The sequence below is a fragment of the Lagenorhynchus albirostris genome, chromosome 11, assembly GCF_949774975.1.
Source record: "Lagenorhynchus albirostris chromosome 11, mLagAlb1.1, whole genome shotgun sequence".
NCBI classification, from domain to species: domain Eukaryota; kingdom Metazoa; phylum Chordata; class Mammalia; order Artiodactyla; family Delphinidae; genus Lagenorhynchus; species Lagenorhynchus albirostris.
In genome coordinates, this window is record NC_083105.1 from 27247758 (window position 1) to 27268402 (window position 20645).

The following is a 20645-nucleotide window of genomic DNA, read 5'->3' on the forward strand; positions in this document are numbered from 1 at the left end:
AAACGTAGCAGGATGCTATGGTCCTTGCCCCCCATGTCCTCAGCCTGCCTTATGTCTGTGGAAAAACTTTAGCCAATGAATAAGTTTAATCAGAGAAGTGAGAAAATGCATAAACAAAGGAAAACAGCCCAACAAGACAAGTTTAGTCATTAAGCATAGTCAAGGACCTTTAGTTCCTCTTCAAGGGATGTAGATAATATTCTGAGCCGTATCCTGTGAGCTGTCTTATAGATACTGAAACCCCCACCAGGAGGAAGAAGTTAATTACATGATGACCAGACTGTAGCCATGACATAAGCTGCCACAATTCCGAGAGCTGGGCTCAAAGAAATGGGAACAAACCAACCCTGGAACTGAAGATTAACTGTACTTAAAACAATCAAGATGATGCTGGCCAGACCACTGATAACCAGTTTCAAGATGACTGTCAGAGCTAACTGTGCTGTTTCTGCATCTAGCTCCATCCCTCTGTCTATAAAAGCTTTTGCCCACTAATAGTCAGTGGGGGGCTCAGCCTTTGGACAGGCAGCAGTAAACCACCCCCACCTTGGGTGCCAGCCTCCAAAATAAAGCAAACTTTCCTTTCCACCAACCTTGCCTCTTTATTGGCTTTTGAGTGGCAAGTAGCTGGACCCCCATTTTCGGTAACAATTATACAACTGTATACATTTGTTAAAACGCATCGAACTGTGTACTTAAACTGGTGAATGCTTTACTTAAAACATTTGTCAAAACTCATGAAGTTGTACCCAACGCAGCCAAAAATAAATAAAATAAATAAATTAAAAAAAAAAAAAAAGGGCTTCCCTGGTGGTGCAGTGGTTAAGAATCCGCCTGCCAATGCAGGGGACACGAGTTCAAGCCCTGGCCCGGGCAGATCCCACATGCTGCGGAGCAACTAAGCCCGTGCGCCACAACTACTGAAGCCTGCGCGCCATGCTCCGCAATAAGAGAAGCCACTGCAATGCGAAGCCCGCGCGCCGCAACAAAAACCCAACGCAGACAAAAATAAAATTAAAAAAAAAAAAACAAAAAACTCATGAAGTTGTATACTTAAAACTGGTAAATTTGAAGTATGTAAATTATACCTCAAAAGAGCCTAGTTAAGAAAAGATGCTTCAGGGAGTTCCCTGGTGGTCTAGTGGTTAGGATTTGGCACTTTCACTGCCATGGCCCAGGTTCAGTCCCTGGTCGGGGAACTGAGATGCCACAAGCCAAGTGGCACAGTCAAAAAAAAAAAAAAAAAAAGATGCTTCTAAAAGAATAAGAGAAAAACTATGAGTAGGAGACAATGTTAATAATTATCATTACCACATTATTACTGTACATATACTGTATGCCAGGTGCTTAACTTAAATGATTATATTTTATCTCAAAACCACCAAGTAAATTAGGCATTATTATTTCTACTTTCTTTAATAGATAATAAGATTGAATAACTAGCTAGTAAGTAGCAGAGACAAGATGATTTGAGTCAGTCTGGCCTCTTTAACAAAAACTTGTACTCTCAGAAAAGTGTTCTACTTTATTGGAGTTCAAAAAGCACAAAACTGAGTATAATATGAGGTTGGGCTATTCACAAAGGTAGAGTTTAACAGTGTTCATCTATGGGGAATAGGGCATTAGTAGGTATAAAAAAGATTTTTATTTTATACTTTAAATACTTCTGAATTGTTTAAAAATATTTCTTAAACAAGCATTTTATACCTTTCAGTAACATGTTTAAAAAGATGTTATAGGGGGCTTCCCTGGTGGCGCAGTGGTTAAGAATCTGCCTGCCAATGCAGGGGACATGGGTTCTGTCCCTGGTCTGGGAAGATCCCACATGCCACGGAGCAACTAAGCCCGTGAGCCACAACTACTGAGCCTGCACTCTGGAGCCCGCAAGCCACAACTACTGAGCCCATGTGCCACAACTACTGAAGCCCATGCACCTACAGCCCGTGCTCCACAACAAGAGAAGCCACCGCAATAAGAAGACCGAGCACCGGAACGAAGAGTAGCCCCTGCTTGCTGCAACTAGAGAAGGCCCCCGTACAGCAACAAAGACCCAATGCAACCAAAAATAAATTTTAAAAAATGTTTAAAAAGATGTTATATATCTCTAATTATTAAATTCATAATGGGTCCCATTCTTCTGTTATAAATCTAAAATTGTGAAATATTTAGTAAAACATCCTTCTATACACTGCCTGATGTTTAAGAGGTGCTAACATCTAGAAACCAACATTTGAAATGGCTTACATTAATCCAAAATATATATGTAGATACCAAATAAATACTTGTTGAGTATCAGTAATCACACATTAGCTTATTTAAAATTTTGAAAGATGATGCATCACAAGGATAATGCCTACAGGTTAAAATTTTCCTTATATACATAAGCTAGCATCTAGAGTTTTCCTGTTGAACTCTTTATTAGGAGAAACACTGGGATAATCAATTGTATCTAATTAAAGTCTGCTTATAACTGAAAGTGCCTAGAAATCCTGATGCAAGAAGACATACCATAGAGATTAAATTAATTAGCAGTCAAAGCTAATTAGCAGTAATAAGATTAAATAAGTAATAAGATTAAACATAGGTGGGGTACTAGAGAAAAATGTCTGGAGATAACATGTTTGGTTTTAAGACTCCCCAATGGTCTTCTTGCCTTCAGTCTTGCCCCCTTTACGTTACACATCTACAGAGGATTTTCATAACTTCAGCGATTTGGTTATGAACAAAAGATGGCAAAAAAACTGCAGCAACATGAAACATGCAGGAAAGAAACAGGTACTGAAATCCATTATAGAAAAATTTCAAGGTGGGGCTTGAACTAAAGTTATCTACCTAATGGGACAGAAATAAAAGATAAACATGAACAATGTTATGAATCATGGAAAGAAATCTTAGAATACAGCAGTGATTTAGATACGGGGCTATATAATGGCTTGCTAATTTGTTTTCCCATAACCTAACTTACAATTACAAAGAGGGAATGCATAAACAAAGTGGATACAAAATAAGAAAGAAAAATCAAGGAAGGGGACATAAAACAGATGCAGAAATTGAAAGACATTATGGTGGTCAAGAGATGAATGGATAAGGAAGATGTGATAAATACATACAATGGAATATTACTCAGCCATAAAAAAGAACGAAATTCTGCCATTTGCAGTGACATAGATGGACCTAGATAGTATTATATATTTTTTTAAAACTTTAGTTTTATTTATCTATTTATTTTTGGCCACGCAGTGTGGCTTGCGGGATCCTAGTTCCTGACCAGGGATTGAACTTATGCCCTCGGCAGTGAAAGCGTGAAGTCCTAACCACTGGACCACCAGGGGATTCCCAGTATTAAGTTTAGTGAAACAAGTCAGAGAAAGACAAATACTCTATGTTATCACTTACATGTGAAATCTAAAAAGTAAAACAAACAAATGTATATAACAAAACAGAAACAGAAGACTCACATATATAGCAAACAAACTAGTGGTTTCCAGTGGGGAGAGAAAAGGGGAAGGGGCAAGATACAGGTATGGGATTAAGAAACACAAACTGCTATGTATAAAATAAATAAACAAAAAGGATATATTGCACAACACAGCAAAATATAGCCATTATTTTCTATTAACTTTAAATGGAGTATAATCTATAAAAATATTCAATCACTATGTTGTACACTAATAATGTAACATTGTAGGTTGACTGTACTTCGACAAATAAATAAAAACAAATATTGTTTTACCTTAAAAAAAAAAAGGCTCTACAGGAGAGTTCCCTGGTGGCACAGTGGTTAAGAATCTGCCTGCCAATGCAGGGGACACGGGTTCGAGCCCTGGTCTGGGAAGATCCCACATGCCGTGGAGCAACTAAGCCCGTGGGCCACAACTACTGAGCCTGTGCTCTAGAGCCCATGTGCTACAACTACTGAGCCCGTGTGCCTAGAGCCCGTGCTCCACAACAAGAGAAACCACCACAATGAGAAGCCCGCTCCCACTTGCCACAACTAGAGAAAGCCCGCATGCAGCGACGAAGACCCAACACAGACAAAAATAAATACATAAAATAAATAAATTTATTTAAAAAAAAAAAAGGCACTACAGTGGTCAAAAAAAATCACAGATTTTTTCCTTGGGAAATTGATACAGAAATATCACTTCTATTACAGGAAGATTATTAAGGGAGGGGCTTTTTTAAGACAGGAAAAGAAGAGTTGTGTTTTCTTATAATGATTTTAAAACTTTGGACAGTTATCTAGTTAGTAATATTCTAAGAACAATGACATTGGGAATAAGGCTGAGGAAATTAAAAAATGTATAATGGAGCAGGTTGCATGTCATCTATATAATGAATGTAATTGAAGCTCTCAGAACAAATTTTAGCAAGACATGGAGTATAAGGCAGAGCCCTCAGGAATCTCTACTGTAACTACAGATAAGGGAGAAAGTACCTTCTAAAGAGAAACTAAAAAAGTAAACCAAGCTCCAGGTCCATACATGCACCTGCTTTCAGAACTGCTCCCCACCAGATGATCCAGAGTCTTCAGACTCAACATAACCAACAATAGGTTCATCTTCCTCACTCTCTACTGTTTCCCCACTTGTATGAGTGGCACCACCATCCACCTGAACACCTCTGTCAGAAACTTGAGAGGTCTCTTATCTCTCTCTTTAACTTTCCCCCTTTCTGTTCCCGTTGCTGGTCCTTTCATGTAGATCTTCAACAAATTTCACCTGGACTATTTTAACAGTTTCATAGCAAGTCCCTCTGACTCCAATCTTTCCACGTATCACCTTATCCCAAATACAGAACCTACTGAAGGATCTCCTAATGCATAAACTTTGGGGATGTCAGTTTGATTCTTAGAATTTGGCAATGAAAATAAAACCTAAACTCCTCAGCACAACACAAAATCCTTCATAAGACCCTTCTTACATTCCCTCCTCATATTCTGGGTCCCATCCAAGCTGAACTACGTGCAGTTTCCCCAGCTTACTCTATGACATACTGTTCTCAGCCTGTGAAGCCTTTTCCCCATTCTGCATGGCTAACTCCTAACCATCCTTCAAATGTCAATCTCTTGATTTGTTTATTTACTCTACTATCTTCCTTCCTTGGCTATTAACAACTTACAAACAACGACTGTGTTTCTGATCACCCATCACTTCAAGCAGCTCAATGATTGCATATTCATTAATTCCATAAGCATGTCCTGCCATAAATGTGCCAGCCCAGTGCTAGTTACTGGGTGAGTAAAAGCAAAGTGAATAAAACAAGTGAATAAAAACAAAGTTTGCTCAAACAAACAATTTTAAAAAGCCACTTCTTAGTTTTAGTTTCTTAGTTTAGTAGGGAATAAGATAGATATGAAAGAAATAAGGATCAAAAGAAGCAAACAAATTAAAGCCAGAATTAGATACGAGGTAAGAATCAATGTAACAAAATGTGAGTACTGGGAAACAGAGAGGCAACTGTAGTTCCTAAAGGAACTGAGAAATATATATACTTCCCAGTCATTTGCTGTACCCCAATTTTTTCTGCAATAACTCAAAATCTGTTAAATAAATGGATAGAGGGCTGAGGACAAGATCAAGTATTCATCAAGAAGATGAATAAAAACAATACATAAAATGACTACATCACGGAATGGAAAAATTTTCAAGAACTCTTGCAAAATTCCCTGAAAGCTTTGGTTAAACTCCCCCACTAAAATAAAGGAAAAGAAGTACTATTTCATTTTAGCTATATATATGTAGATTTAAAAATACAATTTAATAGGTGATCATACTGGGTGTTAATTCCTTCATGCAAAGTACAACCTCAGAAGTTTGTTAATAGAAGTAAAGTTATGTATTTCTGTAGGGTTCAGTGAGAGTTGAACAAGAAAAGAAAATAGAACTTACTGTCCACGAGGATACCAACGGTGCTTAGTAGTAAAGAACATTTTGCTAAGTTGTTCTATCATGGGTCCTTGCTCTAAGTATTCACCTTTTTCTTCTAATCTGGTTTTCAGCACTAGATCATGTGTTTCTTCATTATTCTGCACAGGATCTGGCCGAGGGATAGGCTGCAAAATAATCAGCAATGAACAAATCAAAATGTAGGAATGTTAGCCAGCATCTGATTGAGTTTACAATAAAATAATTACCACACTGAGTACTTCATTATCGTACCTAAAGGTGGGTAAATAAGTCATCAGAACAGTTTCACTTAGCTGTACTATTCATTAAAGAATCAGAATTTTTTTTTTGGCCACACCAGGCAGGATCTTAGTTCCCTGACCAGGGATCGAACCCATGCCCCCTGCAGTGGAAGAACAGAGTCCTAACCACTGGATTGTCAGGGAATTCCCCAGAAATATTTTTCTTCTCATATCAAGTTTTGGGTTCCCTTTCCAATAATAAAGTTCTTGAAGTTATTTTCCCCCAATAATAAAACATATTTTAGTTTCTATTTCTCAAAACTATAAATTGTGCCCATTATTATTTTTTAACTTAAAAGTTTAGTCTCTACCTTGCATACCATTAAAGTGAGATACAATGAAAAACCTTTAATAGAAAATGACATTTCTTATATCCAAACGAAGCAGGAAATTTTTCAATGTTTTCATTTTAGGTACCTGAAATGCCATCAAATGATGCTTTATGGTAATTCGAGTAGTTTTTTCCCCCAAAGACATTAATTACTAAAAAAAATCTCATCTCCTCCCAACACATGAGTGATATAACATATGCCCATCAGCAATGCTGGCTGACTAAAGCCCTTAAAAATCAGTATCTTGGAAAGTCAAGCTACCTATATTTTAAATATTAAGTGATAACATATGTAACACAAGATTGTAACATTGCCTTGCTTTACAAATACCATAGATATGTATTACAACACAATGAAAACCTAAATTTACCATCAAAAAGGAAACAATTCAAACACAGATGTCTTCTTTACATTCACACACTATTAACGACAACTGCTACATTCTACCACTGTACTGAATGTTACAGCATAGACTCATATTTATTTAGTTTATGTACAGGAAAAAATGAAACCTCTTTAAAAGGCAATATATAAGTACATGATGGTGGCACAACTGACTAAGTACTATAGAGATGCAAATTAACAAAGATATTAGTGAGAAATAGAACAGGAGCCAAGTCAGAGCCTTGTCACAGAGTGCAGAATGAATTCTAGAAGGAATAACAAACATTATAAATAAAGCAAAGTAGGTAAAAACATACAATAAGCAGGTGATCTTAAAAAATGGATCTTGAGAAATCAGATTAGGAAAAGCTTTCAAAGTTAGATTTAAGTGTAACAATTTGCTTTAAGTAGGAATAAGGAACCACTTCCTTAGTGTGGGAGGGAATAAGGAGAAAGTATAATGAAGAGGTTAAGAATTGGGCTTTGGTCAATAACTACTATCTCCGTGACCTTGGAATAGTTATTTAAGCTCTTAATCTCCCTTTCGTAAAATCTAAGGAGTAATTATCTACCTAATAAGGGTTTGATGAGGATTAAGTGAAATAACAACATGCTGAGCTGTCCCTTGTACTCTTTGAGTTCAATAATGGTAGGTAGCTGTTAACATTTATTTTAAGGCCTCAAACAGGAAAACAGTGATATAAATTTATTTTTTAAAAAAGTGCTCCTTAGACATTTTAAGTCATTTTATATGATAATCTCTTACATGTAGAGTGAAATATTAATATTTGTGTCTTTGCAAGTTACTATCAGACCCTGAGGTATACTAGCAAATGCTAGATTAGAGCCTATAGTTTTCTCTTTTAGGTTACTACACTTGTTGCTAAAGGTCAAATGTTTTATCAAACAGTTTATCAAGCTATATCAAATAGTTTATCAAACTATTATCAAACAGTTATTTTCAAGTGTTAATAAAAGTTCATTGTCTCTCTTCCTATTCCCAACAGGCTCAATTCTAATATATCACAAATTCTCTCTGCTTTGTATTTCTTTTCCAGGCACACAGATAAAAGACATTGGAATTAATGGCTTCTTAGAAGTCTAAACCAAAAGCCTCTGCAGACTCAGAACTGATTTTTAGGTTGTATTTGATCTCCTTGATCAAACTTCAAAGAAAGGGTACATGAATATTTCAGTAAAAAGTAAAAACTAAAATAAAACTGAATGTCAACTTTAAAAAAAAACATTCAGAACTGTCATCCTGAATTTCCCTTGTTTTTCTTAATAATTTTCAAATTTGACTTTTGAAAATTTCCACTAAATCAACCACTAAAAAGAATTTTGAGTACTTACATTTTTACTTTATTTTTCCAAATCATTATTTTTTGCCCCTGGTTTAAAATAATTATCTTCCAAAACTAGAAATCCTAAATTCTAGAAAAATATTTTTAGTTTTAATAAAACACATACCTGGCTGAAACAGAAAGAAGGATCTTTTTACCTGGATCCATGGAAAATAATCAACATCTTTTAGATTCAAATGTAAATTGCCAGAAAACCAAAGATACAAATCATCTCAACTTTCCTAAAGCCAGTGTCAGTAGGTATTTCTACTTATGACCAGGATCTCTGTATGCAATATGCTTTCCAGGGCCTAGAGAATGAAAGGGCCCACTAGAGTTGCAGCTACTTCCTTGAGAAAAGAAGAAAATCAAATCTAAATTTTAAGTCACCTTTAAATATAGTTATTTAATGTTATATACTATCTTCATGAAATTTGTAAATCTGGATTCAAAAGGAACATATTTTAACAGTAACATGTTTTCGAGAATGTTTCTTATTGTAAATAAAGTCCAATCTATAATTTATTACTTTAGAAGCAAAAAATTTCCATGCTTCTCCATGTAAATATCTCTTAGCCTTAAAACAGAAAACCCTTAAGCATGAAGAGAGAGGGCCAAATTTATTTATTTAATCAACAATATTTATTGTGCACCTACCAAGTACAGGTATTATTCCAGGTGCTAGCAGGGAACAAAACAGACAAGGCCCTGTCCTCATGGAGCTTACATTTTAATGGAGGGAGACAGACAGAAAAGCAAGAAAATATCCAGTGCGCCAGAAATGATAAATGCTATTACGAAAAGCAAAGCAAAGTGAAGGACAATAGGGATTCCAGGGGCAGGGGTACTATTTTAAATGTAGTGGCAAGGAGGGTCTCTAGGTAACAAATATGGAAAGATCTAAAGGAAAGGGAATAAACTATGAGGATTTCTGGGGGAAAAGCATTCCAGGCAGAGGAAGCAGTAACTACAAAGGCCCTGAGGCAGGAGCTTCCTAAGTACTTACCTTAAAGAACAGCATGGAGGCCAGTGTGGTACCAGTAGAGTGATTAGTGTGAACTGACAGGAGTGATCTCCTAGACTAGAGAGAGGAATACTGAGGACACGGGAGAGGAGACAACTGATACAACAAAGGGAGTTCAACAAAAAAAGAGGCAGGGAGATGGGTATGTATGAGTGATTATGATGATGACCATGGAATCTATGCTGGGTAAAGAAAGAAGTGAGAATGTACAAGATACATGAAGGACTGTGAACAAGTGGTTCGATCAACTGATGCAGATCTTAATGAGGGGATGAATAATTCCTGAAGCTGGGAAACTAAGGGGAGTTAGTAGTAAGCTAGTGGAATTCTTAAAAATCTAGATTGGGAGGAAGGAAGAGGAGTTATTTGTGATTAAAACACCTCTAGGGTACAACCACAGGAGTGGGGGGGCTCCACTCCCATGCAGAAAAAAGATCAAAAAGTTAAGAGGCTGGGGTAGTAGACAGATCATCTACATGGACACTGAAATAACAAAGAATTAGGACACAGTGTTGGAGAGTGTGAGAGTACATCTTAAATCTTCAAAGAAGAGTGGAGGGATGGGGGCACGTGAGGGTGAGGAGAAGTGAAATGCGTGATGACAGATAACAGCAAAAGAAAAAAGATAAGTAGATGGTATGGTTTAATGATACAAACTACAAAGCTAGAAATTGTTACGGAGGAGGAAAGATGATCTGGATATGACAGTGAAGAGCCACAGGGACACCTATTCCATCTCTATGCTCAGTAGTAAAAGGGTTTAGGAGAGAAAAGCACAACTACTTAAGAGTGCTAGGGAAGCAATGACACCAGGGTACAGCCAAGTTTCTGTTAGAGTCAGAAGGTGAAGGCAACATTCTGGAAGAAGTTAAGGTCATGAGAGATTTTAATGATGATAGTAAGTTCTAAAAGTACAGTGGAAAAGTTTTGAGAGTTGGGAAAGATAGGAAAATCATCAGATTCAGGGATGCAAAGAGCCATATGGGGATGAGAGTTTGGATACTGAGAAATGATCACACAGTCCTGGGCTTCTTAGTATAAACTGCTAAAACAAGGATAAAGCACGTGACCAGAAATATAACAAAAAATAACAATGTAAGAAGGCACAATATAGTATGAGCTAGAGGTTTACAGGCCAAAAGTCAGTGACTTACTCCTATTTTCTACACACTGTCCAAAGAAATGAAACAAAAAAGGAATACTGGAATACTGCCTACAGTATCTAGCTAGAATACAAAGCAGGCAGACAAAATGGTGAGGTTTTAAAAAGGGAATACAAACTAGTAAAATACATTAATTTGTTTTGTCAAACTGGTACTCTGGCCCTAATGATGATTTTTAAAAATAGGTATCACTAGATGCATCATGTGACGAATTATTTTCTCCTCAAAAAGCAAATCAAACATTACGAAATATAGCAGAAGAGGGCTTAAAGAAATAAGAGGAAGCTATTCATATATAAAATAATAAAAAGACTTGGGTCAAGTTAAATTATATTAAAAATAAAAACAAAACCTCCTTTATCTAGTGCCTGGCTTTTGAAGATATATGGAAAAAATTAAACTAGGCCAGTTAAAATATATGCCCATGTTGGCCCATTAGAAAAAAAAAACCAGGGGCTTCCCTGGTGGTGCAGTGATTGAGAATCCACCTGCCAATGCAGGAGACGCGGGTTCGAGCTCTGGTCCGGTAAGATCCCACATGCCGCAGAGCAACTAAGCCCATGCACAACTACTGAGCCTGCACTCGAGCCCGTGAGCCACAACTACTGAGCCCGTGAGCCACAACTACTGAGCCCACAGCCACGACTACTGAAGCCCACACGCCTAGAGCCCATGCTCTGCAACAAGAGAAGCCACCGCCATGAGAAGCCTGTGCACCACAATGAAGAGTGGCCCCCGCTCACCACAACTAGAGAAAAGCCCGTGCGCAGCAACGAAGACCCAATGTAGCCAAAAATAAATAAAGTTATTTTTTAAAAAAAAAGCAAAAGAAAAAACTAACCGAAAAAAGAAGAAATTCACCAAACATGAAAAGGATTATCAAAACCAACACAATATAAAAGTTATGTAACAGTACACTAAAATACAAACTTTTCATAATTTATTAGACTGCAATATATAGTAAGTAGTATGGGACAATGTGTTGTTTTTTTTGTTTTGCGGTACGCAGGCCTCTCACTGTTGCGGCCTCTCCCGTTGCGGAGCACAGGCTCCGGACACGCAGGCTCAGAGGCCATGGCTCACGGGCCTAGCCGCTCCGGGGCATGTGGGATCTTCCCGGACCGGGGCACGAACCCGTGTCCCCTGCATCGGTAGGCGGACTCTCAACCACTGCGCCACCGGGGAAGCCCGGGACAATGTGTTTTTAAAATTTATACTAGGTGTGTTTGATCCCTAGTCAGAAATCTACCAAATTTTAGACCAGAAAACTAATGTTGTAATTGTGTTTAAATGTTTCACTTTGTGTACTGAAAAAAACCTTTAGAGAAAAATGATGAAAAGAAATAAGAGAAAAATCAAAACAGTAAAATAAAAAAGCCAAAAGATCTAAACCAAATAAAGAAAATCAAACAATTCCCTTCTCTTTGGATACTGTAAAGAAGGGTGAATAGTCCAACAACAAATTAAAAATTACAGGAGATTTTCTTATACATACTTTTGTGTGTTCATACGGAATGTCCACAGAAGGGTGATAGCATACTATTGTCCTGCCATCAGATGTCAAAGCAAGCTCTACTTTGCTAAAAAAAAGAATGTTTTAGAAACAGAGTTATACTGTATTCAAGGCAAAATGATTATTAGAGCCAAAATTTGTTAATCACAAATCCCTGAAGAATAAATGCCATCATGTCACTGGACTGGCAAACCAGGTACCCATATTACAGGGGACAACTCATACCATCCCACAAAATATATCAGCTTAACTACCACAACAAACCTTTACTGCATTACCCACTATTTTATCTAAATTATTCTTCAAATTATTTGTTTTGTTAAAGTTACTTGTTTTCTTAACCTTTGGAAGAGATCTTCATGTTCATTCATCACTATTAATAGAACTTCTTTTCCTTATCTAAAAGCTACCTTCAAAAAGCTGTAAGGAGATTACTTAAATTATTAAAGCCGAAGATCAGCAAAATACATAATCTTCCAGGTAAAATCACCTGAATTTCCAATCATAAAGATTGTAGCTGAGCACTTTTTCTAGATCAGCATTTCTCCAAGTGCCTTTGGCATAATGCAAAACACGTCACATAAGACTCAATCTTTTCAGGTTCAAAAGTGCTACCTATTTCCTAGTCTTATTTCATCACTATCCTAATACTTACTAAATTTACAATTAAAACTGGTGTCAAGAGGGAAGAAAATACATTTTTACTAAAATTCACAATGAAAACAATGTAACTTAAGAAAACATGTTGTAGTTTCTGCACATAAGACGCTGCTATAAAGGACAATATTTCATTCATATGTTATTCCTAGTTCTTAGCATACTGACTAGAATAAGTACCAAATAAATTGTGGTTGAATTAAATATTTGTAATTTAGGATTATTCAATGTTAATAAAAGATAAGATAAATAACTGCTTAAGCTAATACATATGAACCCTAAGAGAAAACCATAAAAAGTATTTAGTTTTTCCAAAAAGCTAAAGAATACTTCAGGAAGAAAAGACAGCATTTCTATCAGCAAGTCTGTCTTACAACAAATGAAGTATTCAGTGAAACACAATGATAATGATTTTTATTTAAACCATTTATAAGCCCAGACACTGGGTAAATAAGATCACTGAAATAATTTTTAAAAACAAAATTAAAGAAAGAATAATCAGAAAAGAAAGCAGAAAATACCAAAACAAGAAATAAAATTAAATCATTTCAGAGCTAACGAACTATTTTTTTTCAATTGGATTTCAATACATACCAATTATAGTCATCTGGAAGAGAAGAATACGTAGTTTTATGACAAACACAATATAAGGTTCCATCTGCAAAAACCCCAAACAGTAAGATAGATTTAGTTAATTTGAGCATATGTCCTCACACCAATGTAAAGCTAGTTTTACTCATTCAACCACTATTTACTGTATTCACTATGAAACAGGGCTGTACGTGGAGCTAGGGATTCAACAAGTTAACATCCAGTCCCTGACCTCAAAAAGGGTGCAAGTCTGGTGAGAGAGAGACAAGTAAACAAACAATTCCAATATAAAGATAAGCCCTGTTAGGAAGGGTAAGCACTGGAAGTGAAAGGGACACACAGACAGATTACAAAACAGGAGTGTACAGGTTCAAGAATGCTTTTCCAGTGGAGATGATGTTTAAGGTGTTCTGAAGGATGATGGAGTAAGCTGGAGTTGTTAGGGGATGAGTACAGTGTTCCTTGCAGAGGGAATAAAAAGTGCCAGGACCAGAGGAAAGAAAGAACATAAAGTTTCTGAGTATTCTAAAAACTTTAGTGTTGGGAATTCCCTGGTGGTCCAGTGGTTAGGACCCAGCACTTTCACTGCTGGGGTCTGGGTTCAATCCCTGCTTGGGGAACTAAGATCCCGCAAGCTGCACGGCTCAGCCAAATAAATAATATAATAAAATAAAAACTTTAGTGTGACTGGAGTGCATAGCTCATAAAGGGCAAGTGCTTAAGTAATGAAACACAAAATAAACTGTTCAAAATCAACTTTTCTTAATCAAAATGCAACACTTCAAAGCATATTTTCCGTTTTTAGAATACCTGCAAATTCAAGAGCCATAACTACTTTTTTTAAAGTTTGTGAAAGGTCCCTCTATGTTCAGAGAAATTATGTTCTTTTAAATATAAAGAAAAAATGTAAATGTAGCTCAGTATGGTTAAAAAAAAATTCTGAATATATCTTGGCTAAAACCAAGGATCAACTTCTCTCAACTGAGCCACTTGCTCCTGAGTATGGAATGCCATCCCCACTTTGTTCAAATACCACTCATCTTTCAAGAGTCAAATGCTACCCTTCCATGAAATCCTTTTCCCCCTTCCTGCCCTACATCCCCATCACAGAAAGAGTTGTCTATTTTACATGTCCCACAACCAACACTCCATATGACATTGCTATACCATCATTGTGTCCTTTTTTTAATGCATCAGTTATTTATATGTATCAAAGATGTCTAAACAAAGATTTGTAAACTCTCCTTTCCCAAAGGATTGCATATACTTAGAGGTCTAAATATAAATTCTTACTCCAATGCATTAAAAGTACCTTAACAAAATTCATTAGTATCATAAAAGATTACTCAGCAAAACGTCAACCTCAAAATTCTATTGCTATAAAGATAACAAAATACAAAGAATTAGAAATATAACCTCATCTTTCAAAAGATTTATTAATTTTCAAATATCTGTGCTAGTACAGAAGAGCATTTATTAAGATAAATCAGAAGGTAATGTAAAAATCATTTACACATATTTTATTTTCTTGTCTGACATTGTTGGGGATCTTCTTAATTATGTATGGATTAATATTAAAAGCAGTCTGTTTTCTCTGAATACACCAGCTAAGTGATGTACATGTTTGCTGAAAGAAACAGGGTTGGGTGGCAGAGGCAGGACAGACAGAATCTACCATTCTTAACTAGGCAGGAGGGAAAACTCAAGACAACAGTATTTAGTTCAACAGGAAACTGCAAAATTTGTACTCTGCACTAACCTAGACATTTGTTTGTACCCTCATGACATACATCACATTCTACCACATCATATTCCAGGTATTGTTTCCATAGGTGTCTGTTTCAACTACAAGTCTAAATAAGTTCCTTAAGGCCAGGAATCCCACCTTGTTCATTACTGTGTCCCCTATAGTTCCTACTAATAAAGAAGAGATAGTCAAACTGCCTCTAAAATGTTAATTTCTGCATAATTAATACTTGAAAAATGCATTTGACATTTTATCAAGAGAAAAATTCTAGATATGGTTAAGTATCAGAGGTTCTAAATGCATAATTAGAACTGATGCCAAAGTTAACATCAATCAATCCAAATCAACTCAATGTGCTGAAAAGAATTTCAATGAGTCAGCTCTCCACAACTCACAGGCTTTTCTTGTTTTACATATATATATTTATACACACACACATTTAATTGCATTTTGACATGATCTATAAAAGCTGATAGTCTCACTTCATTTTCAAATGTTGAATATTTTAAATTACAACAACAAAGAAGGTATAGCAGAAAATATATTGGGAAGACATAGGTTTTGATCATAGGTCTAATTTACCAGATATGCAACTTTGGTTGAGCTTCTGAGGGCAAGAGAACTCAAGTTCCTTCATCTTCAGAAAGAGAATAATGCCACATGATAGGTAAGTTATTGTAAAATTCAAAGCTGTAAAGACTAAATGACTTAATATGCTTAAAAGCCGTAAAATTCCCACATTGACTGTATATTTTGGAAGGTTTTAAATGTTCCTTCTGGAATACAGGGAGGCCTTTTTATTTGTGCTCACTGAACTTTCCAATCACAGTTTTGCTTTGCCTCTAATCTTAATGTCCTTCCTTTTCATATAAAATATCAATAGTAACAGTAATAATACTTTACCTTCAATAGTAATAATAAAAATTGTGTAAAACAAGAGGCTTAAGGATGCAAGAAGTTAGGTAGTCATTAATTACTAGGATGACTGAGTGACAATGGAATAATTTTCTGGGGTAGCCCAAATTCATTCTTCACTAATCAGATATTTCGACAACTGCGATTCACTGAGATCCATTCAACAAACATTTATTTATCACCTATCATGTATGAGAGGCACTGAGGACACTAAAATAGACACTGTACAAATCTACAATCTAGTTGGTAAAGTATACACAGACAATTTTAACTTACCCAGGGGCAAATGAACTGGTTTGCAGATTAAACTGAGTGAGGACAAATTGCTGTTTCAGGACATGAGCTAGGTAAAAACTGATTACGTCTGAGTTCCCATCAGCCTTGAGGCTGAGCTCCTATCAGGGCAAAAGGGAAACTAAGCAGCAGAGGTCTCTCTCCCAATTCTCAACAACAAAAAAATGCTCCTAGGTAATCAAGAGTTGACTACAGTTTTGTTTTCACTATGATTTTAGTGTACACCTACAGTCTCTTGGCAATCTCCTCCTCTGTTTACTTAATTATACTTTCATTTATACAGCTTTTTACCCTAGTCTTCAAACAACTCTCTTCCTCTTAATTCAATAAAAATGTTCAATTACAAATGGTATTCAATAGGAAACATGAAGGAAGCAATTAAGGTCAGGCAGAGATGTGTAAAAAAAGTTGGCTCACTAAACATGAAAAAGCAAACCTATTGTAGCCTCTAACCGTGTCTTCTTTACAAATGGGAGAATGCAGTTCACAGACAGAGGAAAAGTAAAGTGAAAAGAAGGTTGGTCAGGAAATAAGATTTTAATAGACTATTTATATAGATCAATTTTTGACTATCAAACATGTATTAATAGGCTTTGAAGAAAATATGTGACTACGTTTCTTCAGAAAAGAAATTACATTTTTTTTTAAATTACACAGAAAAAACACAAAAGAACACACCAAAATAGTAACAATAATCACCCTGTAAGATGGAATTGTAAATTTGCCCTTTGCTAATTTTAGGAACTACTAAAAAACGCAGTATGTGAAAATATAAATAAAAGTGATTCAAACTAGAAAAAGTTCCTCTTTATCAATCCCTCCCTTGCCCTCGGTTAAATCCCACTTGTGGTCTACAGAGATAACTTATTTGGTTCACATCTTTTACTCTGCATTTATACATATATACACACACACGTATATGGTCGATCATCTTTTAAATGCACAATGAGATCATACGATATATACTGTTCTATGACATACTTTTTCCCCCTTCTATACAGAGATCTTTCCACGTTACACTCCTATACAATAGCAGGCATATACAATAACTACATTAAATGTTCTTCAATGAACATGTATTACTATAATATTTGAAAAAGTTTAAAACTTTTTAAACATTGGACTTCCCTGGTGGTCCAGTGGATAAGACTCCATGCTCCCAACGCAGGAGGCCAGAGTTCAATCCCTGGTCAGGGAACTTGATCCCGCATGCATGCCAAAACGAAGATCTGGCACAGCCAAAATAAATTAATAAATATAAAAGAAACAAACACCTTTTAAACATTAAAAAACTCACTTACTTTGAATTGGAAATAAATGTTTCAAGATAGTTCTTCTTGATATGGCCCATTTTACTGCTGCCAACGCCATGGTGAATCAAGATGCTTATCAGGTGGTATGAAAGATGATTTGAAGAGAAACTGCTTTTAAAATCTGCTTCTAAAAAAAAAAAATTGCTTCTAGGTATACTATTTTCACCCCTGCATAAGAGATAAAGAAAAATCAGTGCTACCTATGATAAATTAAAGTGACACAATACACTGAACACTACAAAATAGGATCACTGCCGAGAACTACAGTTGCCTAACACAAAACTTTTAAACAACTTTCCATTTCCAGGCAATACAGTACAAAAAGCAACATCATCAAAATGTATAGTAAGATCAGAAACCCAAGAACTATGTCCATTACTATTTATCTTAAATGCAAACTTCTCAACACCTAGTGTAGTTCTTTCCATTCAATGAGTGCTCAGCCAATGTGTAATTACTTTTAGAAACAGTCACTCACACATGCTACACAGAGCATTCTCCTTTCATAAAGCAAATGTGTCGGTGTACAACCTCCCAGGTACCATACACAAGATTTTATTACATCTCTTAAAGGGGTATTCTGTTTCTGATTAAATGAAATATTAAACAAGAAGGCCTAGCCTTGGCTTATTAAATATTGACTTGGAGAAACACATATAAACACCCAAAATCCCAAATAAAATTTCACCCTTTTATATAAGCTTTTTAACTTTCCAAGGTGCTTCCACTACCATTCATTTTACTCTCATCCTAATCATAAGAGGCATCTTTGATTCATGAAGAAACTAAGGTACAAAATTTAACTAAATTGCTTCCAAGAACTTCAGAGTCAATCCCTTACAAACGGGAAAAGTTTGGGCAAGTCATTAACGAAGCATTCCACGGTAAAATGGGGGGAAACAACCACAAGCTCCAGGTCTGTTGTGAATAAATGACATACATCACTTGTTTTCAATTGGCCTCGATGACTATTCCCCCACCACCACCCCCGCACAGTGATAAAAGCTTATTTCATCAGTCTTAGTCGTTGAACTATGCAGGCTGATTCCTTGCACTGTCGGTACATTAGCACTGCCATCCCTGAGTACCTACAGTGTGCCTCCTACACTTTACGACCCATTTTCCTATACATTATACGCTCCTTCACAAGTCTGTGAAGTCCATTTAAAACACTAAGAAGCGAGGCTGCGAAAGCTTAAACGGTTTACCTGCCACTTTACTGCTGCTTAATAGGTACTATGGGTGTAACGCAAGCCCACAGCTTCTGACCACGAAATGAGAAACAGAACACTTGAGGGGACGTTAGGTCCCCTCTGTTCGAAACCCAGAGGTCACATTATTCACCCCAGAGAGAGAATTCAGAGGGTAAACCCTTTGAATTCAACGCTGGAGCAATAGAGGACTGCGGAGAGTCTGGGAGGGACTGAGACTTGAGGAACAGGCTACCAGAACCAGACCCCACGGTAAGCGCGCAGCCACACGCCGGCCCTTCTGCAGGACGGACCGAGTCTGGTAATGCCAGAGGCTTTATCTTGCCGCAAACGACAGGCAGGAGACCTCGACAGCTGCCTATAAACTTTCTGGGCTTGCCCAGCTCTTAGGGATTCCTAGTCGGGAGAAGGAGAGGGAAATGGTTACATTAACTGCAACTCACCGCGAGCCCGCCATCTTACCTCAACCCGGGTCCTAAGAGACACCTCTCCACGCGCCTTCCTGGCTCGCGGGGCACTCTGGGAAATGTAGTCTCCGCGGGAAAGAGCCCCGGGTGCCGTGGGTAAGGCGGGGATCCACCCAACGTGCGCACGCGTTTAGTTCCAGCAGTTTGCCTGCAGCTTTACCGGCGCTACCCAAGAAAACAAATTCACTGCCCCCACACATATCCTTAGAAAGTAACGAACGCTATTTTTTAAAGTTTATACTAATAATTAGAGCAACTTGAGATCCCTCCTTGCATGAGTTAGTTTTCCCAGGGGAGGAGGCATTTCAGAGAAGTACTGAAGCGGGGTGTGGTTGGATTTGACGTTTGAAATGGGGAAGCATGGGACAGCCTTCAACCTATGTTCTGAGAACTGTGCTAACCAGAACAGTTATTCATTATGGGAGGAGGACGTGCAGGATCCTGGACCTCTTCATGTATCTTAGAGGGAAGAAAAGGCCCCTGGGACTGTGCCCTTTCTGTTCTCATTGCCAGCAATGGTCTTCTCTCACTGCTTCTCATGACCGCTGACTTAGTTTATGCAGCTCTTGCTCAAATATCATTTCAGAGAGGACCACATCATTAAAATAGCTTCACCCGCCCTTGTCCCATTGCCCTCCTTTATTTTTTTCATAACATTTACCATTATATGACATTATATTTTCATTTGTTTCCTTGTTTAATGTCTGTCTCTTATGCCAGAATTCAAGATCCATGAAGGCCAAGAGGGACAGGTATGTTCTATACGGTATACAAATCTAATATCTAGAACTGTGCTTGGCCTCATCGTAGGCCTCCAGTATTTGTTGAATGAATAAAACAATTAAATAACACTGCATGTATTCAAGATAGTAGGTGATTGACTGATAAAGCCTAGTTTCACCTGGGAATTCCTTTCCTTCATGATCCGCAAAATTTCGGATTTATGTACATTTTTCTGAAAAGGATTCATAGCTTTTAACATGTAATCAAGGGGGTTAATCAATCTCTCAAAAATTTAAGGGCCATAGTCCTGAAGTAGTCCTTAATATCGAAAATAAGTGAATGTAAGTTCACTTACATTCACAGCATAAATTTGGACTGCTGTGATGTCTCTCTTCACTTCCCACAGAATATCAGGCTGGTTCTGCTGCTTATCTTTGCTCCTATGGAAGCTCACATTGAGGACCCATCTCTGTCCTTTCGAATCTTGTCCATCCTTCAAAGCCACCGCGTAGTCTTTCTGGACTATGCTGTAGGGAGAGACAGAAGAAACATATTTGAATGAACTATCAACTGGACTTGTCAAACATTCACTGTGCAAAGCAGAAGAGGGACGGATCAAAGATGATTCCACAGGACATGTCTTGATGGCTGTGAGTAGAGTGGGGACCACTGACCAACAGGGAGACTCAGTGCAGCCAGGAAAGGTTCACAAAGCTGAGACCAGGGAAGAAACCAGCCATGTGCATGTGAAAGAGAGCAGAGACAGCTCTAGGCTGAA

The 20645-nt window shown here is 37.1% G+C and overlaps 1 protein-coding gene across 7 annotated transcripts in view; it reads right to left on the reverse strand.

Annotated features, from left to right (window-relative positions):
• MRPL42 (mitochondrial ribosomal protein L42) overlaps nt 1-20237 on the reverse strand; it is a 30056-nt gene extending 9819 nt beyond the window's left edge. For 3 of the 7 annotated variants that reach the window (XR_009543301.1, XM_060164883.1, XM_060164884.1), the window contains exons 1-6: nt 19121-19157; nt 17455-17634; nt 16136-16167; nt 13201-13264; nt 11932-12016; nt 5892-6055 (exon numbers count right to left, since the gene is read on the reverse strand). Coding sequence is in view for 6 of the 7 variants with exons in the window: in XM_060164883.1 (XP_060020866.1) it covers nt 5892-6055; nt 11932-12016; nt 13201-13264; nt 16136-16167; nt 17455-17634; nt 19121-19134 (539 nt within the window). In the remaining variant the exon portion in view is untranslated. Of the gene's footprint in view, nt 1-5891; nt 6056-11931; nt 12017-13200; nt 13265-16135; nt 16168-17454; nt 17635-19120; nt 19285-20222 lie in introns of those variants that run through there. The other 4 variants (XM_060164888.1, XM_060164886.1, XM_060164885.1 and 1 more) reach the window with 4 other exon arrangements.
• Between the last annotated feature and the right edge of the window lie 408 nt (nt 20238-20645).